This window comes from Orycteropus afer, unplaced genomic scaffold (assembly GCF_000298275.1).
Source record: "Orycteropus afer afer isolate SDZICR_OR568_19922 unplaced genomic scaffold, OryAfe1.0 scaffold00206, whole genome shotgun sequence".
Taxonomy (NCBI): domain Eukaryota; kingdom Metazoa; phylum Chordata; class Mammalia; order Tubulidentata; family Orycteropodidae; genus Orycteropus; species Orycteropus afer.
Genome location: NW_006921793.1, coordinates 3,409,993 through 3,436,970, shown reverse-complemented (window position 1 = coordinate 3,436,970; position 26,978 = coordinate 3,409,993). Strand labels below are relative to the sequence as shown.

At 37.6% G+C, this 26,978-nt stretch overlaps 2 protein-coding genes across 2 annotated transcripts in view; one reads left to right on the top strand and one right to left on the bottom strand.

The window, feature by feature from the left end:
• UBAC2 (UBA domain containing 2) overlaps positions 1 to 26,978 on the top strand; it is a 324,210-nt gene that overhangs the window by 21,752 nt on the left and 275,480 nt on the right. The window lies entirely within an intron of this gene.
• GPR18 (G protein-coupled receptor 18) lies at positions 2,450 to 3,445 on the bottom strand. Its single transcript, XM_007948155.2, has one exon. It carries the CDS (start codon positions 3,443 to 3,445, stop codon positions 2,450 to 2,452), a length of 996 nt encoding a protein of 331 aa, XP_007946346.1.

Sequence of the window (26,978 nt, the reverse complement as noted above, 5' to 3'; positions counted from 1 at the left end):
TGGTGCGGGATCGGGCAGTGTTTCGTTCTGCTGTGCATGGGGTCGCTATGAGTCGGAAACGACTCGACGGCACTTAACAACAACAACAACAAGACAGACACTTACTCTGGATATGAATTTGTTTTTCCTGCATGCAGTGCTTCTGCCCAAACTATCATCTGTGTACTTATAGAATGCTTTTTCCACTGTCATAATATCCCATACAGCATCACCTTGGATCAGAGGACTCCCTTCACAACAAATGAAGTGTGGCAATGGGCCCATGTTCATGGAATTCACTTGTCTTACCATGTTCCCATCATCCCGAAGCAGCTGGCTTGACAGAATGATGGGATGGCCTTCCCAAAACACAGTTACAGGGCTAACTATTGGCAGTATCTTGCAGGGTTGGGGCATTGTTCTCTAGGGGACTGTATATGCTCTAAACCAGTGTCCAATATATGGTCCAATATGTTTCTCCTGTAGCCAGGATTCATGGCTCCAGGAATTAAGGGGATGGAAATGAGAGTGGCACCACTCACTATTGCCCCTAGTAACCTACTAAAAATTTTTTTTCTTCCTTTCCCATGACCCAGTGCTCTGTGGGTCTAGAGGTCTTAGTTCCAAAGGGAGGAATCCCACCAGGAGACGCATCAATTGAACTAGAAATTAAGCGTGCCACCAGCCAGTTTGGGCTGCCAATGCCTCTGGACCCACAGGCAAAGAAGGGAGTTAACATATTGCCTGATGTGACTGATAACTGATTACTGGGGAAATCAGATTGATATTACACAATGGGGGTAAAGAGTGAATGTGTGAAATATAGGAAATTTCTTAGGGCGTCTCTTAGAACTTCCATGCCCTGTGATTAAAGTCATTGAAATATTATAGCATTCCAAATCTGAATTGACTACTAATGGCCTGGACCCTTCAGGAATGAAGGTTTGGGTTACTCTGCCAGGCAAAAAACCATAACCAGCTATGGTGCTTGCTTAAGGCAAAAGAAATATGAAATTGGTGGTAGAAGAAGGTAGTTCTGAATACTAGCTATAATCACGTGATCACTTGCAGAAATGAGGACTGTAATTGTTATGAGTAATTCTTTCTTGTTTTACTTTACGTGTATGTGTGTATATCTCAAATATTTTTGCTTTCTTCCCTCTCCTGTCCCGTTACTTATAAAATATAAGCTGTAAATGGGGCAAGGGCATTTTTGGTTGTATGCATATTAGCTGTTTTATGTTAGATGCAAGTGCGGCTTTATAATTGTCTTTATTTAGAGATTATGAATGGTTTAAGGAGATGGCTGTAGGTGTCATGTTGACAGGGAGTAGAATGTGATGATTAATGTCATGTGTCAATTTGATTAGGTTAGTATTCTCAGTGGTTTGGCAGACATTGGGCTCATTGCTTTTTTGTAAGTAATATAATATAATCACTTCTATGATGTCATCTGATGTGATCAGCCAGTCACTTCTAAGAGGAATTTCCTCAGGGGTGTGACCTGCATCCAATGTATATGGACATTCTGGAAAAGCTCACTGACTTCCTTTTGCTCCTGCATTCAACTTGTCATCATCTGACCTCCTGGTCTCAGGACGTATGCTAACAGTCACTGCCTGACCTGCACATTTTGGGATTTGCCATCTCCAATAACCCTGTGAGCCAGTAGCCTGCCAACTGACCTGCCCATTTTGGGTTTATCAGCTCCTACAACTATTTGAATCAGGAGAAGCCTCCAGCCTAGCAGCTGACCCACAGATTTGGGACTTGCCAGCCTCCACAACTGTGTGAGCCATTTTCTTGAGATTAATTTTTTTCTCTCTCTCTATGCATTTTACTAGTTTTCCTTTTCTAGAGAATCCAGCCTAAGACATCACCTTTCTATAATAAATGTCTGACTATGCCAGTCTTACTTTTTAAAAAAATCTTTGAATCCTCATTCCTTTCAGAATAAAGATCAGACTTTTGAGATGTCATTAAGACACCATGAAATTGTGGCAAAGACATGGGCTTTGCCATCAGGCAGACCAAAGTAGAGATTCCGCCTCTGCCACTTACTTAATACGTGTGATGTTGTGCAAGTTAATTCTTTCCAATTCCATTTCCTGATCTCAGTTCATAGTTGGAGTACTCTGTATTCATAGGGCAGGAGAGAAGATTAAATAAACTAATATGTGCAAAGAATTTAGCAACAGAACCCCTAATATGTTGGTTTTCTTTTTCCTTTCAGAGCCCTCATAATCTGATCCCAATCCAGTGTCTTAAGCCATTTCTTTTAAAAATAAAAATAATTTATTCATCAAAGGAATGTTACCACAGATAATAAGATCCCACAAAAGAGCTTTTAAAATTTATTTTTTCCAGGAGGAAGAGCTTGATAATATCATAGGGAATATCCTTCAGCCTAACCCTAGAATGGTTATAAAGTGAATTTTAAAGAGATTGAAGAACAAAACAAAAATATCATTCATAGCATTTCACTGTTTATATTGCTCAGTGACCGTAAACTACCTGATCGAAAACTTTTTCTGCGCACACTCCGAAGATAATTGCGGTATAGCATGACACTAATGACTCGAGCTTGAAATTGTTTTGAAACAATGTAATAGAGAATAACATCCAGACATGTGCTGAGGTTCATGAGAAAGGTGGTAAAGGCTCCCCAGGGGCTGTAACTATTTTCTTCCCCTGCCAGCATTAAGAAAGCGAAACAGATGTGGAAAGGCGTGAAGCAGACGAGCACTTGCACCACGAGAGTGATGATGATTCTGATAGACTTCTCCTTGACTTTTGGTTTCAGCTTAGATGTCTTACCATGAAGGAGACTATGAATAATGACCAAGTAGCACCCAATCATGATGAACAGAGGAAGCAAGAAAAAAAATATCAGTCTAGTGAAGTTCAACATGTTAATGGCTTTTAAGTAGATAATGTCAGAAATCTTTAGGCAGGTGGCAGGGTTGGAAGCTTTATCTGGGTCTTCATATAAAAATAGCAGAGGGGTGGTGGTCATCAGAGTCATTATCCAGATTCCTACACATGCTAGCACGGCTTTGCATGTGTTTTTAAGTTCTTTGGCATATTTTGGCTGCACAATGGCCATGTATCTGTCAGCACTAATAAAAGCAAGAAGCCATAGAGCAATACTTGGGTAAAATATTGTGAGAGCACCAAGAATCTGGCAGAAGTCCTCTCCAAATGGCCATTCACCTTTTGCATAATAAAACATCCGAAAAGGTAAGCTCAGTATAAATATTAAGTCCAAAAATGCCACATTCATCATATAGATAGTTACAGTAGTTCTCTTCTTAGTGGTACAACTGAAAACCCATAATGCGGTGACATTGACGAATAATCCAATTATGAAGATACAGCTGTAGAAAACAAGGGCAGCAATTTTGTATTCATCTGGATGTGAGCTGTTAGAAGCAACAGGCTGATCTTCACTGTTAGGAGTAGTCATCTTATGTCTTGTTGGTAGGCATAATACTTAGAAACTGAAAAAATAGTTAAGAAAAACAGAAATAATAGACATATATATTGAAATATAAGTGCTTAACAGTGTCAAATTCAGCATGTCAGTGAATTTAAATTTTGAGAGTAGTTAATTGTTGAGAGTCAATGTGTGTGTCTTAGTATTTATTAAGGAATATATTCCTAAGTTATTACTAAAATGTACTAACTTATTAAAATGGAATGTCATAATACAAAAATTAATTCATTTATCTCTCTCCCTGCTTATCTCCCTTCTCCACAAAAGAATACCCTTTTCTTCATGATTATTTTCTATACAGTGAAATTGGTTAGCAATTGTTCCTGTAACAAACATTTTTTGATTTAGATGAATTGAGAGAAGAATTTTTATTCCTATAAAATAGTTTTCCATTTTTTGTCATCATCATTCTGTTTAAATATTTTGTAACCCAGATTAATAATGTCCTAATGATGAATTTTTATTCATTAAATACAATTTTAATGCACAAAATACATATTCGAAAACTAATGAGGGAGCCACACAACTAGTTAATTAATGACCATTTCTAGAAATTTTCACTTGAGGGCAAGAACTTTTCCTTTTTCACTATTATTTTGAGCACAAAGTAGGTACTCTATAAATATTTGCTAAACTGATGGAATGATAGAAAGAAGGAACCATTGGTGAGGTGACCAACAGCAGCTGTTCTTTAGTTATCAGTGAAGACTGGCATAGTTAGCCATTTAACTTTTTTATTTTTAAATTAAAGTGGCAAATCTTTCTTTCACAATATTATCTTTTGTTCTTTTTAAGTTATCATAGGTCTAGAAACAGCTTTATCTTGTGTCAGAGTCTCCAAATGAACAACTTAACTCTTGAAACAATAAGTGAGCTTTTTTATAATACACAACTGGGAGTCTTTTAGATTATGTTGACCAGGGACTGAGAAGCTGATTTCATCTGTTGCAATGGTACATGTAAAGCAACAGTTTCTAAGGACCTTGAAAATAATATAAATTGCCAGTATAATAACTTTTCATACCTTAATTTGTCAAATTAAAATTTTAAAAAGGAATTATCAAAGACAAATATTAAGAAGTCACTTCATGTGTATGTAGAAACTAATTCTCATTACCCCAAAATGTCCATTTTTAATGGAAAGGAGTTTAGTTGTGATTTTTAAGAGTTCATCAACCTCTTAGTGTTAAACTTCTGTCGCCTCTGATGCAACACCATCAGAGGTTTTAGAAATAGACTCAGTACAAAGATATGGAACCTTGTGGCGTTCCCTTGAAATATAGAGGTGTTTAAAGTTTCCTTAAGAAATGTCACTTTGTAGAGTGGGTTGTCTCTAATCTAACCCTGAATCTCTCTTTACTGAGGACTGTATGGGAGATCACCAGTTTGTGATCAGTGATCTCATGTGCTGTTGGTAATTAGGAATTAATTTGAGCAAATGTTGTGGACAGACACAAGATAAGAATTTTTCTTTTTTCCCTCCCTCCTTCCTTTCCTCTCTTCCTTATTTCCTTCTATCCTTCCTTCCTTCTTTCTTGCCTAAAGTTAGTTTGCCAAATATTTGGGTTAAATAATAGAATACAATTCTATGTATTTAAAAATCTACATTAATTATAATTTCCAGATATTTGTATGGCTAGAATATTAATTTCTATCAAATGACAAAAATACTGCACAGAAAAATTAAATCTCCAGTATCATACAGAGGAGAAAAGTTTTAGAGGCTTGACTCTTACTTTTACTCTCAATGAATTTTTTAAATAATAGCGATTGTAATATAAATTAAATTTTGTATTCTTTTTTCTGTCTTTCATATTGTATTAAGACCCCCTCCATCCATCCTTGTCTCCTAATTTTGTCACATAACTACCATACACATAAAAACCATATTTCTGTAAATCTCTTTTTGGCCATTGAACTTAAGCTACTTTTTATGTAGCCTATTTGTCACTACCACTTGTATTCATTTATTAAGTTTGAAAAAAAACAGAGAGTGATGCTTGTGTTTTAAAGGCATTACCAGTATAGGTTGTGGTGTGTACATACACAGAAATTTTTGGGTAAATACTGAAAAGTTACTAGCTTTCAATCCAACCTTTAAGAAGCTTTATGATTGATTATCTGTAGTTCCATGATTATCTGTAGTTCCATGATTATCTGTAGATACTTTTTTCCCCTTAAAAACCATTAAGTACATTTTGTGAAACAATGTAATTAAAACCATGTGACAAAAGATCCTAAGCATATTTATGATTTGTCATATCAACCTTTCCTTAAATAGAAAAAAAAATATTTACTATTAATCTAAAATAATATTGAAAATAAATGAAGAATCGTATTAATTACATGGAAAGGTGATAGCATAATCCATTTCAAGATCTTTCATCAATTTAGTTTCAGAAATGTAAATATTATTAAAACAATGATTTTAAAATTTAGTGAATAAAACATTATTTATTTTATAATAATTATCCATGATAAAGTAATTAAATGCTGCTTACCTCCTGTCCATCAAAAAGCTGTGCCACAGATGAACATTTTTCAGTATGCCTAGTTCTGTAAGAGAGATATCCTTGGATTGCTTGTGTTAAAATAGTTCTTTCTGTAAGTAGTATATTTATGAAATGTCATATTTCTTTTGTTCTAGGCTCTTGTTGCTTTAAAAAGTTATTTCAAATATAATACTTGTATAGGAACTGGTACTCGTTCTGCCGTAGTTGCTGGTTTGTCTCTTTCAGGAAGTACTCAGAAGTAAGGTTTTTTTAACTTATGACTTTACCCTGGATGTGGTTTTTTTTTCCTTTCACAAATGATTTGTTTACAAAGTCACATTTAGAATAAACTCCCCTTGAATGATGGCATATAGTTAAAAGACTTATAGAAAAGGAGGAAATTACTTCAGATTATATACTTTGATGGTTAAAGTCTCCATCATATATGGAAAAATGAGATTTGATGTTGAGTAAAGCAGAGTTCAAAGCCTCGCTTCTCCACTGCTGCTTCACTTTCTAAGCTGTGTGACTTTGTCTAATTATTTAGCTACCCAAGCCTTTGTTCCTACTTAGTTTCTATGCAGTTAAAATACAGATAATACCCATCAATAGGATTGTGAGGACTATAATTCAGAAAAACCCAAAGTGCTTAACATAATATGTGGCACTTAGTAGATACTCACTACTAAACAGAGTTTAGCACCTAAACAAAGTACCTAAAAATGATAAGACTATCCACTTTTTACTATTTAAGCGTTTTTAAATGGTTTCAAATTGAGTCTGAATTACTTGATTCTGATTTTTATATACATTTACCCACTTTAATTTGCTTAATTCTTTAAAGCCCTAAAGCTTCATTTTTCCCTTTTCTTCCATATGAAAATCTAGAAATAATTTCTATTGCCTAGCTAAGAAAGGACTTTGGGAGTCTTTACTGAAATAATTTACATATTAGGAGTATTTTAACCAAAAAAGGAAATGAAACCAATGGAAAGGGAAGTGACAATTCAAATTGAGCAACTGAGTCATTGCCTGCCTAATTGTGCCAAGTTTTTTACTTTCTCTTTTCTGTTTTTTAAAAACTTATTTTGCTTGTTTTATATTTGGCTGTGTTTGATTTGTTAAGTTTAAAAAGAACATAAATATAACTGCATTTATGTATTTTGAATTTAAGATAGTTTGAGAGTCCATGCTCTTTTTTCCTTAGACAAAATAATAGTAAGTCTATGATTTTAAAAAGTCATGTATGGTTATGCGGCCATGGTAATCAAAACAGCCTGGTACTGGTTCAGTGACAAACACACAGACCATTAGAACAGAATTGAGAACTCAGAAGTAAATCTATCCATTTATGGCAACTTTGAGCCGAGCTTTAACAAAGGGTCAAAGTCCATTCAATGGGGGAAGAAACAGGCTCTTTAACAAATAGTGTTGGCAAAACTGGTTATCCACTGTCTTAGGCTGGGTTCTCTACTGAAGCAAAACCAGTGAAGCTTTTATATCTACCTACCTACCTACCTACCTACCTATCTATAGAGTGAAATTTATCTCCAGGAAATGGCTCACACAGTTGTAGAGGCTGGCAAGTCCCAAGTCCATGGATAAAACGTCAAGCTGGAGGCTTCTGACTAACGCAGCTATAAGGAATGACCAACTCAAGATTGCCAGGCGGTACAGCAGGCTGCTGGCTGCTGTGGCTGACAGATCCAAGAATGGCAGGTAAAATGGCACATTGTTGGCTCACAGGCTGTGAAGGCAACAGTCACAAGATGAGCATACAACATGACAGCTAGAAATACGTTATGAATCAGTAGTCATACTCCTAAGTATCTTCTTCAAGTCACCTTTACTTTCAGCAAGCAAGGCTGTATCATCTGCATATCTCAGATTGTTACCAAGTCTTCCTCCAATACTGATCCTGCATTATTCTTCTTATAGTCCAATTTCTTGGATTATTTGCTTAGCATACAGATTGAATAAGTATGGTGATAGGATACAACCCTGCTGCACTCCCTTCCTGACTTAAACCATGCAGTATCCCCTTGTTCTGTTAGAATGACAACCTCCTGGTCTATGTACAGGTTCTTCAAGAGCACAATTAAGTGTTCTGGAATTCCCATTCTTCTCAATGTTACCCTTAATTTGTTATGATCCACACAATCAAATGCTTTTGCATAGTCAATGAAACACAAGTAAACGTCTTTCTGGTATTCTTTGCTTTTAGCCAAGATCCATCTGACATCAGCGATGATATCCCTTGTCCCATGTCCTCTTTTGAATCCAACTTCCATTTCTCGAAGTTCCCTGTCAATATACTGCTGCAATCGTTTTTGAATTATCTTTGGCAAGATTTTACTTGTGTGTGATAGTAATGATACTGACTCTTTCATAATTTGCACATTCTTTTGGGTCACCCTTCTTTGAAATGGATACAAATATGGTTGTCTTACAGTCATTTGGCCAGATAGCTATCTTTCAAATCTTGGCAGAGACAAATAAGTGCCTCCAGCCTGTCATTTGTTGAAACATCTCAGTGGGTATTCTGTCATTTCCTGGAGCTGTTTTTCACCATTTCCTTCAGTACAGCTTCAACTTCTTCCTTCAATACCATTGGTTCTTGATTATATGCCACCTTCTGAAATAGGTGAACATTGGCCAGTTCTTTTGGGTACAATGATTCTGTGTATTCCTTCCATCTTCTTTTGATGTTTCTTGCATCAGTCAATATTTTGCCCATAAAATCTTTCAATATTGTAACTCGGGACTTGAATTTTTTCTTCAGTTCTTTCATCTTGAGAAATGCTGAGCTTGTTCTTCCTTTTTGGTTTTTTAATTCCAGGTCTTTGCACATTTCATTATAGTAATTGGCTTTGTCTGCTCGTGCTGCTCTTTGAAATCTTCTATTCAGCTCTTTTATCTTGTCATTTCTTTCATTTGCTTTAGCTACTCTCCGTTCAAGAGCAAGTTTCAGAGTCTCTTCTGACATCCATTTTGGTCTTTTCTTTCTTTCCTGTCTTTTTAATGACCTTGTGCCTTCTTCATGGGTGATTTTCTTGATGTCATCCCACAGTTTGTCTGGTGTTTGGTCATTGGTGTTCATTGAGTCAAATCTATTCTTTAGATGGTCTTTTAATTCAGGTCCAGTTTAATCAAGGTCATAGTTTGGCTCTCGTGGACTTGTTTTAATTCTCTTCAGCTTCAACTTGAATTTGCATATGAGCAGTTGGTGGTCTGTTCCACAGTCATTTCCTGGTCTTGTTTTGGGTGATGATACTGAGCTTCTCCATTGCCTCTTTCCACAGATGTACTTGATCTTATTCCTGTGTATTCCACCTGGTGAAGTACATGTATATAGCCACTGTTTATGTTGTTAGAAAAAGATATTTGCAATGAATATGTTGTTGGTCTTGCAATATTCTATCATGTGATCTCCAGCATCATTTCTATCATCAAGGTCATATTTTGCAACTACTGATGATTCCTGTTTGTTTCTGACTTTTGCATTCCAATCACTAGTAATAATCACCACATCTTGATTGCATGTTTGATCAATTTCAGACTGCAGAAGTTGGTAAAAATCTTCAATTTCCTTGTCTTTGGCTTTGGTGGTTGGTGTGTAAATTTGAATAATAGTAGTATTAACTGGTCTTCCTTGTAGGTGTATGAATATTATCCTATCACTGACAGCATTGTACTTCAGGATGGATCTTGAAACATTTTTTGTGATGATGAATGCCATGCCATTCTTCTTCAATTTGTCATTCCCAGCATAGTAGATCATACAGTTACCTGATTCAGAATAGCCAAAAACAGTCCATGTCTCTATGTCAGCTCACTAATGCCTAGGATATCGATCTTCATGTGTTCCATTTCATTTTTTATAATTTCCAATTTTCCTAGATTCATATTTTGTACATCCATGTTTCAATTATTAATGGATGTTTGCAGCTGTTTCTTCTCATTTTGAGTCATGCCACATCAGCAAATGAAGTTCCTGAAAGCTTTACTCCATCTACATCAGTCAGGTTGACTCTACTTTGAGGAGGCAGCTCTTCCCTAGTCGTATTTTGAGTGTCTTCTGTCCTGAGAGGCTCATCTTCTGGCACTATATCAGGAAGTGTTTCAGAGTTATTCATAAAGTTTTTCAGTGATATATCGATCAGTGTCTCACTGCTATTCATAAGGTTTTCACTGGCCAGTTCTTTGAGAAGTAGATGTCCCCTTTCTTCTTCTGAGTCTCTTAGTCTGGAAGCTCTGCTGAAACCTATCCACCATGGGTGACCCTGCTGGCTTTTGAAGTATTGGTAGCATAGCCTCTAGCATGACAATAACATGAAAGTGACCACAGTAGGACAAATGGACAGACAAGTGTCAGTGAAGATTAAAGACTACAGTCTGTGGTATGGATTACACCTGAACATAAGGAAAATGAAAATTCTCACAACTGGACCACTAAGTAGCATCATGATAAATGGAGGAAAGTTTGAAGTTGTCACAGATTTCATATTACTCTGTTCCACAATCAACACCAATGGAAGCAGCAGTCAATAAATCAGATGTCATACTGCTCTGGGCAAGTCCTCACTGCAAAAGACCTCTTTAAAATGTTGAAGAGCAAAGATGTCTCTTTGAAGACTAAGGTATGCCTGACCCAAGTCATGGTATTTTCAGTCACCTCATACACATGTGAAAGCTGGACACTGAGTAAGGAAGACTGAAGAAGAGTTGGTGCTCTTGAGTTGTGGTGTTGGCGAAGGATACTGAACATACCATGACCTGCCAGAAGAACGAAAAATCTATCCTGGAAGAAGTGCAGCCAGAATACTCCTTGGAAATGAGAATGACCAGACTTCGTCTCACCTACTTTGGTCATGTTTTCAGAAGGGACCATTCCCTACAGAAGGATATGATGCTTGGTAAAGTGGAGGGTCAGTGAAAAAGAGGAAGGCCCTCAACGAGATGGATTGACACAGTGGCTACAATGAATGGCCTCAGGCATAGCAGGGATTGTGAGGCTGTGCAGGATTGGGTTGTGTTTCATTCCATTGTACACAGGACCCCTATGAGTTGAAGCCAACTTGATGGCATCTAACAACAACAACACTCCAAAGAAATAGAAAACATTTACAAAAAAATATAAAAGCAGAAACACACCAATGTTCATTGCAGCATTATTCACAGTAGCGAAAAGATTGAAACAGCCTAAGTGCCCATCAACACATGAATAAATAAACAAACTCTGGTACATTCATACAATGGAATACTATGCAAGTATAAAAAATAATGAGAAGTCAGAAAAACATAGCTTGGATGAATCTAGAGGACGTTGTTGTTGTTAGGTGCCGTTGAGTCATCTCTGACTCACAGCAACCCTATGTACAGCAGAATGAAACACTATCCAGTCATGTGCCAGCCCCACGATCTTTGCTATACCTGAGCCCATCGTTGTAGCCACTATGTCAAACCATCTTGTTGAGGGCCTTCCCCTTTTTCATTGACCATCCACTTTACTAAGCACAATATCCTTCTCCAAGGAGTGGTCCCTTCTTACAACATGACCAACATGACCAAAGTAGGTGAGTCTGGCCATTCTCACTTCCAAGGAGCATTCTGGCTGCACTTCTTCCAGAACACATTTGTTAGTTCTTTTAACAGTCCATGGTATGTTCAGTATTCTTCGCCAACATCACAACTCAAAAGTATGAACAACTCTTCGGTCTTCCTTAATAGTTGTTCAGCTCTCACATGCATATGAGGTGATTGAAAATACAGTGGCTTTGTCACACGCACCTCAGTCTTCAAGGAGATATCTTTGCTCTTCTACACTTGAAAGAGGTCTTTTGCAGCAGATTTGCCCAACACTATATACGTTGTCTGATATCCTCACTACTACTTCCGTTGGTGTTGATTGTAGAACCAAGTGATATGAAGTCTTTGACAAGGTCAATCTCTTCTCCTTTTATCATGATGCTGCTTATTGGTCCATGGAGGACATTATGCTGAGTGAAATAACTCAATCACAGAGGGACGAATATTGTATGTTTTTACTATTTTAAAAAGTGAGGATAGGTATACACATAGAAAGAAACATTCTTTGATCATTACCAGGGATGGGAGAGGGAGGGAGGGGAAACCACTTTCTAGATAGTAGATATTTCTTATTTTTGGTGTTGCAAGAGAGGATGCCAGATAAACTTGAAATTCACACAACTTGACCAAAGTAAATGAAGATACTAAGAAGTACACAGAAAAAAGGGACACTGTTGATATGGTAGTTAGGTTATGTGTGATCTTGGCTGGACCTGGTTTTGAGTGGCTTGACAGCTGGTGGTAGTTATTCACCATGATGAGACTGACAATCAACTCCATCATGGAATCTGCCATGAGAAGCTGAGTAGCTGCTTTAGGGATGTGGTCTGCTTCCCATGTATGAGGAGAAGGTTTGGGAATGGTCTCTAGCTTTATGGCACACTTGTACCCCGCATGTAGCCAAGTCGTTGTTCAGCAGTCTGCCATGCCTTGCCTATCTTGGGACTTTTTCTGGATTTGAATTAGTGGCCTGCTGTGTTGTTTCGTAATATTGGCACTGTGCCTTTTTACTTGTCGACCTTGGGTTTGTCAGCCTCAGCCTGAGCGAAGAAAAGCCTCCAGCTTCAGTGGGCCAGGAGCAGGAAGCAGAGCTGAAGCCCAAGGTTGAGGGGCTTTTACGCAGCCCTTAGAGCCTGGCACTTTGAACTCGGATTTCTGGCCTCCAAAACTGTAAGAGAATAAACTCCTGTTTGTTAAAGCCATCCTATTTGTGGTATTTTCTGTTAGAGTACTATGAAGTCACCAAAAGAGTTGGTAAATGCTGTAACATTGAGTTTTGCAACAATACCAACCAAAAAACATGTATGTGGTCACATAAGTAGAAATGTATGCATATATGTCTGTGGGAAGACATGTGAATACATCATGTGTAGATATAGGTGTATGTATAAAACCAAACCAAACCCACTGCCATCAAGTTGATTCCGACTCATAGTGACCCCCATTGGGTTTCTTATGTGGTAAATCTTTACAGAAATAGATTGCCCAGTCTTTCCACAGAGTGGCTGGTAGGTTTGAGCCACCAACCTTCTGGTTAGCAGTCAAATGCCTTAAGCACGGTACCACCAGAGCTCTTTAGGTGTATCTATAAGCATATGTAAATAAATGTTTTTGTGTGCTTCATTTATATCCATAGATAGAATGGAGCACAGAGAGGGCACAGTTATGTCCTGAGATTTCTTGGACATACCCAAACAACTTGTGGAATTGGCATATAGGGTTGAAGGGCTTAGGACCATAGTCTTGTGGTATAACTCAATCAATTGATAGAACAGTTCATAAAGTTAATGTTCTACACCCTAGATGTGTGAGTAGTGCCTGGAATGTTAAAAGCTTGCAGGCAGACAACTAAGACACAACTATTGGTCTCTACTTGTCTGAAATAAAAGGGAATGAAGGAAATCAAAAACTGAAGGAATAAACCAGTCAACAGAACTAATAGTCCACATGAAGCACAGCTGCTTCTACCCTGAAACAAGAACTAGGTGGTGCCTGGATACCACTAGCATTCTGGGTACGGACACAACAGAAAGTCCTGACTAGAATGGGAGAAAAATGTAGAAAAAAACTTAAATTCATAATAAAAGACCAGACTTACTGGATTGATAGAGACTGGAGGAACACCCAAGACTTTCCCAATAAGATACTTTTTTAACCTAAAACTGAAACCACTCCCAGAGGTTACCTGTCAGCCAAACAATAGATTAGATTATAAAATAAACAATATAATTGTCAGTAATGTGCCTCTTAAACCATTAACAGTATGAGACCACACTGTCAACATTTACCCAAATGTAAAGATGAGAAGGCAAGGAGGGGAAGGGAAGCTACATCAGTGGAAACAGAACAAGCAGAGGGAAGTAATGAGAATGTTGACACTGTGTGAAAATTTTAACCATGTCATGGAACAATTTTTTATAAAAATTATTAAATGGGAACCTAATTCACTCTGTGAATTTTCACCTAAAAAACAATAAATATTGGAGAAGAAGGTTAAATAAATCCTTGCCTTTGGAGATAAGTTAATATGAATCTCCTTTTCACTTGATTTTATCAGTTGTATTATAAATTTAACGCTCCTCAAATTTATTTTCCTAAGCAATTTTTGTGCAGCTTTAAAATTTTATGGACATATAGACAATCAGATGATTACTTCATAGCAAAGAAATGTGATGTGGTGGCAAACCAGTTGAACTCAGATATAACCTAAGTGATGGATAATTCTAGTTAAAATCTGTCTAAATCAGCATAAAAGTAGAATTCCCTAAAGATATTAAAGATTCTGTCAGTAGGAGAATCTTCATAGGAGAAGGCTTTTATATGGCAGTGAAATTAGTCCTGGAGCCAATGAAGTCCGCAGGCCAGCAGTTTGCAGTGTGACTGTTTCACTAACTGAAGAGTGGTACAGTCAAAGTCCCCAGGACAGTTGATTGAGTAGAACCTTGTAGTAATTGTGATGCACATGACCTCCTCCAAAAAATTCTGATATCACAAAGAATGAGAAGATGTGGAGATCAGTTCAGTATATAGAAAAAAATATACCTAGCAATAATGAGGAAGCAGCACTTCAGAAAAAAAAGAGTGATTGTGGAGGATCAAGATTGGTAAAGAAGTGACAGGTGTGTAATTTTTTTAAAGTATAAACCTGTATACTAGTTAGGCTACCACTTGTCTATCAGTTAGTCATACAATGGTGGCTGTCATGTTGCTTGGCTGCTAGAAGCTAGGTCACTGGTACTTCAAATAACAGCAGGGTCACCCATGGTGGACAGGTTTCAGCAGAGCTTTCAGACTAAGACAGACTAGGAAGAATGACCTGATGATCTATTTCTAAAAAAAATTGGCCAGTGAAAACCTTATGAATAGCAGCAAAATATTGTCTAAAATATACTGCCGGAAGATAAGCACACCAGGTTGGAAGCCACTCAAAATAATACTGGGGAAGAATTGCTTCCTCAAAGTAGCAGTAGTAGTTGTTGTCAGTTGCCATGGAGTCGGCTTTGAGTCATAGAGAAACCCTATGTACAACAGAACAAAACACTGCCTAGTCCTGCGCCAGCCTCACAGTCCTTGCTATACCTGAGCCCATCATTCCAGCCACTGTGTCAATCCATCTTGTTGAAAGCTTTCCCCTTTTTTGCTGACCCTCTACTTTACCAAGCATGATATCCTTCTTCAGGGATTGATCCCTTCTGACAACATGACCAAAGCAGGTGAGATGAAGTCTGGCTATTCTTGCTTCCAAGGAGCATTCCAGCTGCATTTCTTCCAGGATAGATTTGTCTGTGAGGCTGGAGGCTTATCACCAGTATTTAAAATACCAGCAGGGCCACCCATGGTAGACAGGTTTCAGTGGAGCTTCCAGACTAAGACAGACTTCCAAGAAGGAGTAGGCCATCCAGTTCTCGAAGAATTGGCCAGTGAAATCCTCAAAGTAAAGTCGACTTTAATGATGTTGTTGTTGTTTTTGTTATGTGCCATTGAATCAGACCCGACTCATAGTGACCCCTCCTTGAGTTTCCGAGACAGTATCACTACAGAAGTAGATTGCCCAGCCTTTCTTCTTAGGAGTGGCTGGTGGGTTTAAACCACTAGCCTTTTGGTTAGTAGTCAAGTACCTTAGGCACTATGCTACCAGAGCTCCTTTTAATGATGTGGATGGAGTAAAGTTTTCAAAACCTTCATTTACTGATGTGGTATGACTCAAAATGAGAAGAAACAGCTGCAAGCATCAATTAAAAATAGGAACATAGAATGTACAAAGTATGAATCTAGGATAATTGGAAGCCATCAAAAATGAAATGGAGTGCTTGAAGATCATATGCTAGGCATTAGTGAGCTGAGATGGCCTGATATTGGTCATTTTGAATCAGATAGTCATGTGGTCTGCTATGCCGGGAATGAAAAATTGAAGAGGAATGATGTTACATTTGTCATCAAAAAGAACATTTCAAGATTGATCCTGAGGCATAACACTAGCAGTGATAGGATAATATCCACATAGCTACAAAGAAGACTGATTAGTACATCTATTAGTCAAATTTATGCACCAACCACTAAGGCCAAAGATGAAGATAATGAAGATTTTTACCAATGTCTTCAATATAAATTGATCAAACATGTAATCAAGATGCATTGATAATCCCAACAGTAGAAAGACTTACATGCAGAACACTTACCCCAGGAAGATGCACCCCTTAGATCAATCAACCATGAGATCAGAGGGGCAGCATTCACATAGGGGGAAAGGTGGACAGACAGGAGTGCGGAGATAAGAAGGGCATAGGCACGGGGTAGTGATTGGGAGGAAAGCCTTTTATGGTTGGGGATTGTAATTGGGGCTGTGAAATCAAATGTGCGTGAACAGTTGAATGTAAAACAAAGCTGCTTTGTAAATTTTTACCTGAAGCACAAAAACAAAAACAAAAAAAAGATGCATTGATAATTACTGGTGATTGGAATGCAAAAGTTGGAAACAATGAAGAAGGATCAGTAGTTGGAAAATTGACTAAATCTGTGGGAAGAAGTGTTAGAATAGCTCAGTATCATCAATCAGAACAAGGCCTGGAGCTAAATGCAGAACAGACCATCAGTTGCTCATATGCAAAATCCAAGTTGAAGGTGAAGAAAATGAAAACAAGTTCATGAGAGCCAAAGTATTTTATACCACCTGAATTTAGAGACCATCTTAAGAATAGATTTGATTCATTGAACACCAATGGCTGAAAACCAGACAAGTTATGGGATGACTCATTAATAACATGCAATATGCAGATGATACAACCTCATTTGTTGAAAGTGAAGACGACTTGACACACTTAATGACTGAGGTCAAAGCCTGTAGCCTTCAGTATGTATTACACCTCAGCATAAAGACAATAAAAATCCTCACAACTGGACCAATAACCAACATCCTGATAAAGGGAGAAAACGTTGAAGTTGTCAAGGATTTCTTTTTACTTGGATCCGTAGTCATTGCCTATGGAAGCAGCAGTCAGGAAATGAAATGGCATATTGTTTGAGTAAGTCTGCTGTAAAAAACCTCTTTAAAGTGTTAAAAAGCAAAGATATCACTTTGAGGACTAAGGTGCACCTGACCCAAGCCATGGTATTTTCAGTAGCCTTATATGCATGCGAATGCCATGTGAGAGACAGTGAGTAAGTAAAAATAAAGAAGAAATGATGCATTTGAGTTACAGTATTGGCAAAGAATATTGAATATACCATGGACTGCCACATAAATGAACAAATAAATCTGTATTGGAAAAAGTACAACCAGAATGCTCCTTAGAAGTGAGGATGGTGACTTGACAACAAAAAACAAACCCAGTCATCAAATGGGCAGACACTTCACCAAAGAAGGTATTCAGGCAACTAACAAACACATGAAGAAATGTTCATGGTAAGCCATTAGAGAGATGCAAATGAAAGCAATAAGACATCATCTCACCCCAGCACTAATAGCCAAGTTCAAAAACAACAGAAAACAGCAAATGTTGGTGATGGTGTAGAGAGACTGGAACATTTATACATTACTGGTGGGATTGTATGATTGTGTAACCACTGTGCAAAATGGTATGGTACTTCCTTAAAAAGCTGGAAATAGAATTACCATATGACACAGCAGTCCCACTACTAGGTACATATCCTAGACAATTAAGAGCCTTTACACAAACAGATAATACGTACTCCCATGTTCATCACAGTACTGTTCACAATAGCAAAGAGATGAAAACAACCTAAATGCCCGTCAGTGGATGAATGCATAAACACACTATGGTACATACACACAGTGGAATACTGTGCGATGTTAAAGAACAACAGTGAATCTGTGAAACATCTTATAACATGGATAAACTAGAGGACGTTATGTGGTTACTAGGGGTGGGAGGGGAGAGACGTGTAAACCATTAATTAGAAAGTAGACACATATTAACTTGGGTGAAAGGGCAGGCAACTAAAAAAGGAAGATGGTGAGACTTTGGACACGCTGTATCTGAGTTGAATAATTATCAGGCAGTGCTCTAAGTGCTTTACTTTCATAACCTAATTTAATTTCCTGCAGACAGCAAAGTGTGCTGAGGACACAATAATAGTATATTTACTCATGTTGCTTTAGTAATTTTTATTTTAGTTGGTTCCACTCAATAGAGAATCATCAGAATAGTAATTTGACTGGTAGCAAAACATCTTCTGAGGGAATAGACTGTCTATCCTTTCTATTCCTTGTTTCTCACTAAAGAGTTAATATTCCAAGGAAAGGTTTTGTGGCCTATATTCTGTCAGACTATAAATTTAATATTTGTACCTAGGAAGATGTCTGCTATTCATTATTTACCAGTCTTTGAGAATACCTTTTTATGGTTCATTGTTGAAAAGAAAATGATAGCTGCTTCAGAATGGGGAGCTGGGCCAGAATGGGGATCTCTCAAGGTCCCATTTGATTGAACCATGGACTCAAGAAATGCTAAATTGGAAGTGGTTTTAAAAATCACCTTTTAAAACCCTCATTCTATAGTTACAAGGTAACTAATGGCTGAAATTACTTTAAGTGCCTTTAATGACTAAGCTGAGATAGGAACCTGAACTTTTAATTTCTATGATTAAAAGGCCATTTTAAAAAGTGTAGCCTGCTTAGAATTTCATTTGTTGGTTGCTCTTTCTTGAGGATATATATAAGCATTGGAAGTATTTTTGTGATCTACCTCAAAATTTATATCTCAAAATTTAGTGTGTATTAGAGTCACTTAGCATTTGTTGGAATACAGATTCCTGAGCCCTACAAAATATGATCATTGTGGTTCTGTGTGTGGTCTTGGAGTCTGTATTCTAACTAGTACCCCAAGTGAGTATGAAGCTGGTAGTCACTGGTCTACGCTATCAGAAACTCTGTCTAGGGAATAGTTGGGAATTTGAGATTTAATTATGAAGAGGATTCCTGCAAAAATACACAGCAGTTGAATCATTTAAGGCAAACATTTGAAAAAGACTAGTAATAATGATAAATCCCAAGTAAGACTGATCAAGAAAATGAGAGAGAAAGTACAAATTTCCAATATCAGAACTGTAAAAGGAGACATCACTACATATCCTTCAGACATTAAAAGGATAACAAGAGATTGAGGCTTTTTTGTTATGGCTTTCTTTCTCTCTATTGATGGCTGTTAAACCAAACCCTCTGCCATCAAGTCGATTCCAACTCATAAAGACCTCCATTGAGTTTCTAAGGCTATAAATCTTTATGGAAGTAGATTGCCTCATCTTTGTCCCATGGAGCTGCTGGTAGTTTGAACTGCCGACCTTGTGGTTAGCAGCCAAATGCCTTACCCACTACGCCACCAGTGCTCCTGTTGGCAACTGTTAGATACTTGCAAATGGAATCACTATCAAAAAAGGACCACTTCTGGCTCTTGGCTCACACACTCATTCAGTACCTTCTGCTTCACACATAAGGACAAGAGAGAACTTCTACTCTGACCAATTCAACTTAACCTCCTCCACTTTTTCTGAACATTGGTTTCCTAGCTTTCTAAACCATCATAAGTATGATTCCTGCTTTTGACTGTTTTGCTTTTATAGCTGCATTAGACTCGTAAGCCATGCCCTCCCCTCAAAAAACAAAACAACAAACCATTTTTTATTTTGAAAAACTGTCAAATACATACAAGTTTGCAATGAAGTTTGTATAGTGTTCACCAAAATTTATCAATGATTAGTATTTGGGCAAATATGTGTGTGTGTGTATGTATCTACCTAATTAAGTATGTGTGCATGTGTAGATAGTATCATTTTTGTTAAACCATTTGAGTGTAAATTATAAACCTTATGATTCCTTACTCTTAAGTACTTTTACATATCTTTCCTAAGAACAAGAGAATTCTCCTAAAGTACTGAAAGTACAGTTACCAAATTTAAGAGAGTTAACATTGTTTCAGTATTATTTTCAAATTTTGCCAGTTGTCTCAATAATGTCTTTTATAGCATCCCCCCCTTCCCCCAAATACAGCATCACACATTGTATTTAGGTATCTGGTCTCTTCTAAACCAGTGTTTGACCATTTTGGTTTTGCAGCCTCATCAAACCTTTATAATCTGAGCTGTGAGATTCTCTTTCCTAGATATAGCTGTCTGACATAATCTAGCCTGGGTACGACTGACCCAGAGACCATTGCTTAAAAGCTCTAAGCCCTGAATAGTCAGTTCCTTCTCCCATTTCCTGTCCTATTGTAGGGGCAGTGACAGCAATAGATTATGCTTTAATGGAGTACTGCCCACAGAGTTTATGAGGGCTGTCTACCTCATTTGGGAACAGCCAAGGTTGACCTTAAAGCTGAGCCCATCTCTGGACTTGTCTGTATTTGCTGGTAAGTTGGCAGCAGCTGTAAAGAGCTTTTAAACACATTGCTTCCATATACTGAGCACTGTAGGGGAAAGTGACTGTTAGCAGAGAAACATTTCTTTGGAACCTAAAATAGTTGTCTTGGGTAGAATGACTGTGGTATTGTGGTACATGGAGCAGATGTCACCATCAGAACAGAGCTTCTACCGTAAAGAACACTCTAGGCTAACATTACTTCACCAATGCATGCTACCAAGCTTTCAAGGAAGAAATAGTACCAACCTTACATAATTTCTTCCAGAGAATAGAAAAAGTACTCTCCAGCTCCTTCTGTGAGGCAACCTATAACCTTGATTAACAAAACCTGCTAAGGATTTCCCAAGACAGGAAAATTGTAGACTGACTCTTACACAGGAACATAGATACAAAAGGTCTGAACACTATTTTGAAAACCAAATTCAGCAATATATGAAAAGGACAATATATTATAACAAAGTTGGATTTATTTCAGTACCCTGATGGGGTCCTGTAAGTTCCTTGCCTTTGCCCTCCTTTCATTGTTTATATTTTATTGTGGTGGTGGTGTTTAGTGTGTGTATTTTAATCTTATTTTTAATTAACTTTAAAGTCAACTTATTTATTCCTCTTAACACATTTTATTTTATTTATTCTTTAGAACTTATCTCATTCTAGTTGATATATTAATTTGGTATCAACTTTGAACCCTTTAGCCTTTGACTATTACCTTTATATATGACAGGCAGGGTTAGCAGCTGTAAGAATGGGTCACCAGGGCTCCATTTGTTAGTATAGTTGATAATTATTAATAACTCTACCACTTTTCCACTAGAGACAAAGAAAAATGGAAATTAGGAAAGCAGTAGTCAGGGTATTAAAAATCAAGCGGAAATTCATGTTTTGAAGGGGATTCTGAACCTCACTAAAGAAAAGGTTGTGATTTTTTTTCATACAACATTTTAAGTAAAGGAAGAACAACTAGGTTTTGTGGATTATTGAAAAGGGTAGTGGTGGTGGTGGGGCACCGGGTGGCCTCTCACTGAGTTGACTTCAGTAAGGCATTGTCAGGTTGATTTCAGGCCAAAGTCTTGTGGCATTTGTCCTCGATAGATCATTAATATGATTTATTTACAGAGGTAATTAATGTTTTCTAAAGAGCTTTGGTGGTGTAGTGGATAAGGCATTTGGCTGCTAACTACATGGTCAGCAGTTCAAATGCACCAGCTGCTCTGAGGAAGGACGTTGGGGTGATCTACTTTGGGGTCGCCATAAGTCAGAATCAACTTGAAGACAGTGAGTTTTTTTTTTGTGTGTGTGTGTGTGTGTGTGTATGTGCTGTTAGTTGTGTAACGAGTATTTACTTAGTCCATTTAATAAGAATTATTAGTTCATGTATCTGATGTTCAATTTTATAGAACCCAAAAGAAATAGTGGTGGTGGTGGTTTTGTTATGTGCCATTGAGTTGGACCCGACTCATAGCGATCCCTCCTTGGTTTTCTGAGGCAGTATCACCACAGAAGTAGATTGCCCAACCTTCCTTCTGAGGAGTGTCTGGTGGGCTTGAACCGCCAGCCTTCTGGTTAGCAGTCAAGTGCCTTAGGCACTATGCTACCAGAGCTCCTGAAAGAAATAGTAAGATATGTAAATATAGACAGGACTGGTTAAAACAGGTACCTAACTATCTAGTTTATATGTAGGTAAAGTTTCTCACTTATATGGTACAAATAATTTCAAAATAGGACAGTGTATAATGAGGTACTGATTTCTTATTAGAGAATATACAAGCAAAAGGAATGTAAGAATTAGATCAGTGTATCCCAGAGTCATTGACATTTGCAAGCAGTCTTGTTTAAATATTTACCTTTCTATGAACTACGAACAAGATCATGATTAATGGATTTGCAGCTATACATTTTTATGAGTGCCAGCATATGCTAAGGTGTGTGTTTAGCCATGGAATTTAAACACTCAGTAAGTCTTCATTAGTGCCCAAAATGGTGCTGTAACAGTTGTGATAAAAAGATTTAAAATTTTTGAACTGTTAAGTAACGCCTGTGTGCTAAATACTGAACCCTGTACTACTGAAGTATGTTGTTGTTGTTGTTGTTATGTGCCGTCGAGTAGACCCCGACTCATAGCGACCCCTCCTTCGGTTTCCAAGGTAGTATCAGTACGGAAGTAGGATTGCCCAACCTTCCTTCCGAGGAGTGGCTGGTGGGTTTGAACCGCCAGCCTTCTGGTTAGCAGTCAAGTGCTTTAGCCACTATGGAATGCCATAATAAAGTATCCTAAGGACACCAAATTAAGTTCAAGCTAACAGTTTTTCTCAGCATATACTTTTGTGCCATAAACTGCATATGTTCTTTACCATAGTTCCTATCATAAACTTTTTTTTTTTTTTTAACTCCAGTCATTCTTATTCTTAGATCCCTAAATTTCCAGGGACCCTATGAGTAAGAGCTTAAAGAATTTTGTGGGTATGAATATACATACCCACTCATTGCTGTTGAGTCGGATCCAACTCATAGCGACCCCTCCTTGGCTTTCCAAGGCAGTATCACTACAGAAGTAGATTGCCCAGCCTTCCTTTCAAGGAGTGGTTGATGGGTTTGAACTGCCAGCCTTCTGGTTAGCAGTCAAATGCCTTAGGCACTGTACCACCAGAGCTCCCATGAATATACATACTTTTTTTTTTTTTTGAGGAAACAGTTCTGTATGTTTCATCAGATCCTCAAAGGAGGTGACTTTTGAAGAGTCTCAGAAACAAGCAATAGGTGCTTGGTGATGAAAGGAGAGTACTCTGACAAGCTTGTGCAAAGACTTGGGATCAGGAAAGGCTGTGGTGCTTTTGGGACACATCCATGAGATAAAGTAAAATCCTTACTATTTTAGACGATAGTTGAGTACTTAATAACTATTTAGCTGTCATCATTGTAAGCATCAGTTTGGATAATATTAGAATCAATTGTGAGCATTGTTATAGTTGTTTCAGCTCTACCTTAAAGAAAAGTATGTATATGTATATATGTATGGGTATATATGTAAGTAAAAAAGTTTTATAGAACTAAATAAAGGAAATATCAGACTGTTAAAAATAAATGAGATAGATTCCAGGATAATTACACAGATAAGACAGTATTCGTTTAGTTTTTGAAGGAAGACAAGGAATGTGACCTATGAAAGGACAAAGGAATATTCTGGGCAGCTGAGATTGACTATGGTAGAGGCCTTCTGGTCAAAGTATTTGGGCAAGATAAACATTTTTGTATCAGAGAAGTTAACTGAATTTTATTTAATGTAGGAGTGCTTACACAGTTAATTGAGCAGGAGATAATTTTAGATTTCTCGCGTATGTTGTCAGATTTTACAATACTGATTGATATTCCAGGATTGCTTTGCAATAAACGTTGTACTCTTACTGCCACCTACAGATGATTATTCAGTTTGGACCTTTTGTCTTTTACCTGATATAAAGTCTTTTTGAAATACATTTTAAAAATATTTTAAAGGGATTGTAAAGGTAATAAAAATATTTCAGTGTTAATTTATAAAATATTTCTGTATTATGTATTACTGTGTAATAGCCATGTCCTCTAAATAAATAAATAGCCATTCTTCTAAAACATTTTGGGTTATAGACTTTCTGGCTTCTTTGGGAGCAGCCTATCTGTTTTACAAAACAGTTTTCCTCTGTAGGAGGAGTAGGGGTTTGAGAAGATTTCAATTTTAATTTTATTTATGCCTGATGTTCTATTAAGAATTAAACATAGAGGTGATCTTGAAACAAATATATGGCATGGTTTTAAGTCTGTCCACTCATCGTATTTGATGATAAGGAAGAATTTAAAAGCTTTAAAACAGGGTTTTTCCTCAGTAAAATAGAGAGTCCTTTCAGGACTTTGCCCAGTGACTTAATCTGAAGTAGTATGTACTTCCAGTCTCAACACCTGTACTTCATGCAGAAGGGTGTAAAATAGGGCACAAAGGAACAAGCTCTGTTCCAGAATCAGAGATCACTTAAGAGTCTTCCATTGTTGGTGCTGCTTTCTTATACTCTGAAAACTGTTTGCCTACATAATTGCAATAATATGAAAGTGATGGAATAACATTTACCTTTTACAGCATTCTGTTCTGTGGTGAGTTCAAGAATTTTGGGGTTGATCAGGAAAGGGACCATGAGATGGCAGTGTTGCAAAACAGGCTTTTAATTGGGTGGTGCTGGCACAGTTGTTAAGCACTTGGCTACTAACCGAAAGGTCAAGGTTAGTGGTTCAGTTTATCAGCTGTTTCATGAATGAAAGATGAGGCAGTCTGCTTCCATAAAGATTTACAGCCTTGGAAACCCTATGGGGAAGTTCAGCCCTGCCCTATAAGGTTTCTACGAGTTAGAGTTGACTGACTAAACAGCAGTGGGTTGGTATGTGTACACTGTTGCAGGAGAGCAGTCCCTTCCAACAGGAGATCTTGCAGAGATTGTAGCTTGGGATCTACCACCCAGAAGGGCCAGAGGGTGGGAAAGCTCCTGGGGGAGAGGGGAATTGGATGAGAGGTTAACATATTTAGGTGAGATCACTTGGCAGCAAGGTGGGGAGTCTCTGAGTTAGAATTCCAAAGGATAGCAGTGGTTTGGGATCTTTAAGTAGGATAACTGTCTTCAGTTATTGAAAGGGCTGCCCTATGAAAGCAGTTAAACATTTGCAGGAAGAGGATATTGCCTGCCTAGGAAGAATTAAGACTTTATTTACGGGCTTGTGGTGTAAGGAGTAACTTTGTAGCTATGAGAACTGCCCTGAAAATGAATTGATCTCCCTTGGGATGTACTGAATTCATGATACTGAAGCAATTCAAGTAGAGACTGGAAAATAACTGGACAGCAATATTGTCAAGGAAATACCAGTAAAATCCCTATAAACCTTTACTGTGCATCTTTGGGTCCATGATCTCCTTCTTTATCATGGAAGTATGGAGAACTAGAGAAATTAGTAGGAGTCCAGTAAGGAGACAGTGTGATAAGGGAAGGTCTGTGCAGCCCAGTACGAGCACAGCAGAATTATTTTCTCTAAAATTTATTAACAAGGACACAATTCACCACTATGTATAGTTACTGCACTAGTGAGGCTTGAACCCACCCAGTGGCTCCATGGAAGAAAGACCTGGTGATAGGTTTCCATAAAGATTGTAGCCAAGAAAACCCTGTCGACAGTTCTGTTATGTCACATGGGCTCTCTGAGTCAGAAATCAACCCAATAGAACCTGACAATAGCAACAACAACAACAAATAAAAAAAAATTATATTTCTTATAATCTAAATGATTGATTTTTCTTTCTTATAAGCAAATGGTTTCTTAAATTTTCAAAGTATATACTTCCAGAAAGTATTTTATAAATATTTAAAATTAAAGAAGACTAGAATGAGAAAATCCTGACGTCATTAAGGTTATAAAGATGAGCCAAATAATGAGTTGACATCTTTGAAGTAATGGTGACATCTTTGAAACATTGTTGTTGTTATGTGCTATCAAGTCAGCACCAACTCATAGCGACCCCTCCTTGGGTTTCCGAGGAGGTGTTGCTTTGGAAGTAGATTGCTCAACCTTCCCTCCGAGGAGTGGCTGGTGGGTTTGAACTGCAAGCCTTCTGGTTAGCAGTCAAGTGCCTTAGGCACTATGCTACCAGAGCTTTTGAAACATTAGTAAAATACTTTCCAAAATTGTATTTTCTATATATTACTAACCATTCTTACAGAACTTTATTATGGATTATTTAAGTTTCTATGTTAAAGCTGTTTTTCCCTTTCTGACATAAAAACCACGAAAAAACCAAATTCACTGCCATCGAGTTGATTCCGATGCATAGCGACCCCTTTGAGTTTCCAAGGTGGTAAATCTTTACGGAAGTAGTAGATTGCCCAGTCTTCCTTCCAAGGAGTGGCTGGTGGGTTTGAGTTGCCAACCTTCTGATTAGCAGTCAAATGCCTCAGGCAATATGCCACCAGAACACCTTTTCTGAGATAAGCTGTCAGTGATTTAATAGGCTTTACCTGCAATCACACTAGGAACCACTAGATGGCCATGTTAGTCAGAATTTGATATAAGCTGTAAACCGGCGCTGAAACAAATTCTATTAAATGAGGACTCACACTGTGAAATGTTTTTTATAATAAAATAATTAAGAGAGTGGTATTATAGTTTATACAATTAGTAAGGCATTTGACTGCTAACCAGAAGGCTGGCGGTTCAAACCCACTAGCCATTCCTCGGAAGGAAGCTTGGGCAATCTACTTCCGTAGTGATACCACTTCAGAAACCCAAAGAGTGATACCTATGAGTTGGATCCGACTCTGCGGCAATGAGTTGAGTTGAGTTGTTTACTCACCAATTTTAAAACATGTATACTGTAAACCAGTTGCTGTCAGTTAACTCCGATTCATGATGGCCACATGTATGTCAGAGTAGAACTGTGTTCCATAGGGTTTTTTTTTTTTTAGGATTTGGGTGAAGATTTACAGAGTAAATTCACTTTTCATACAGCAGTTCACATATACTTTGTCTCATGTCATTGACC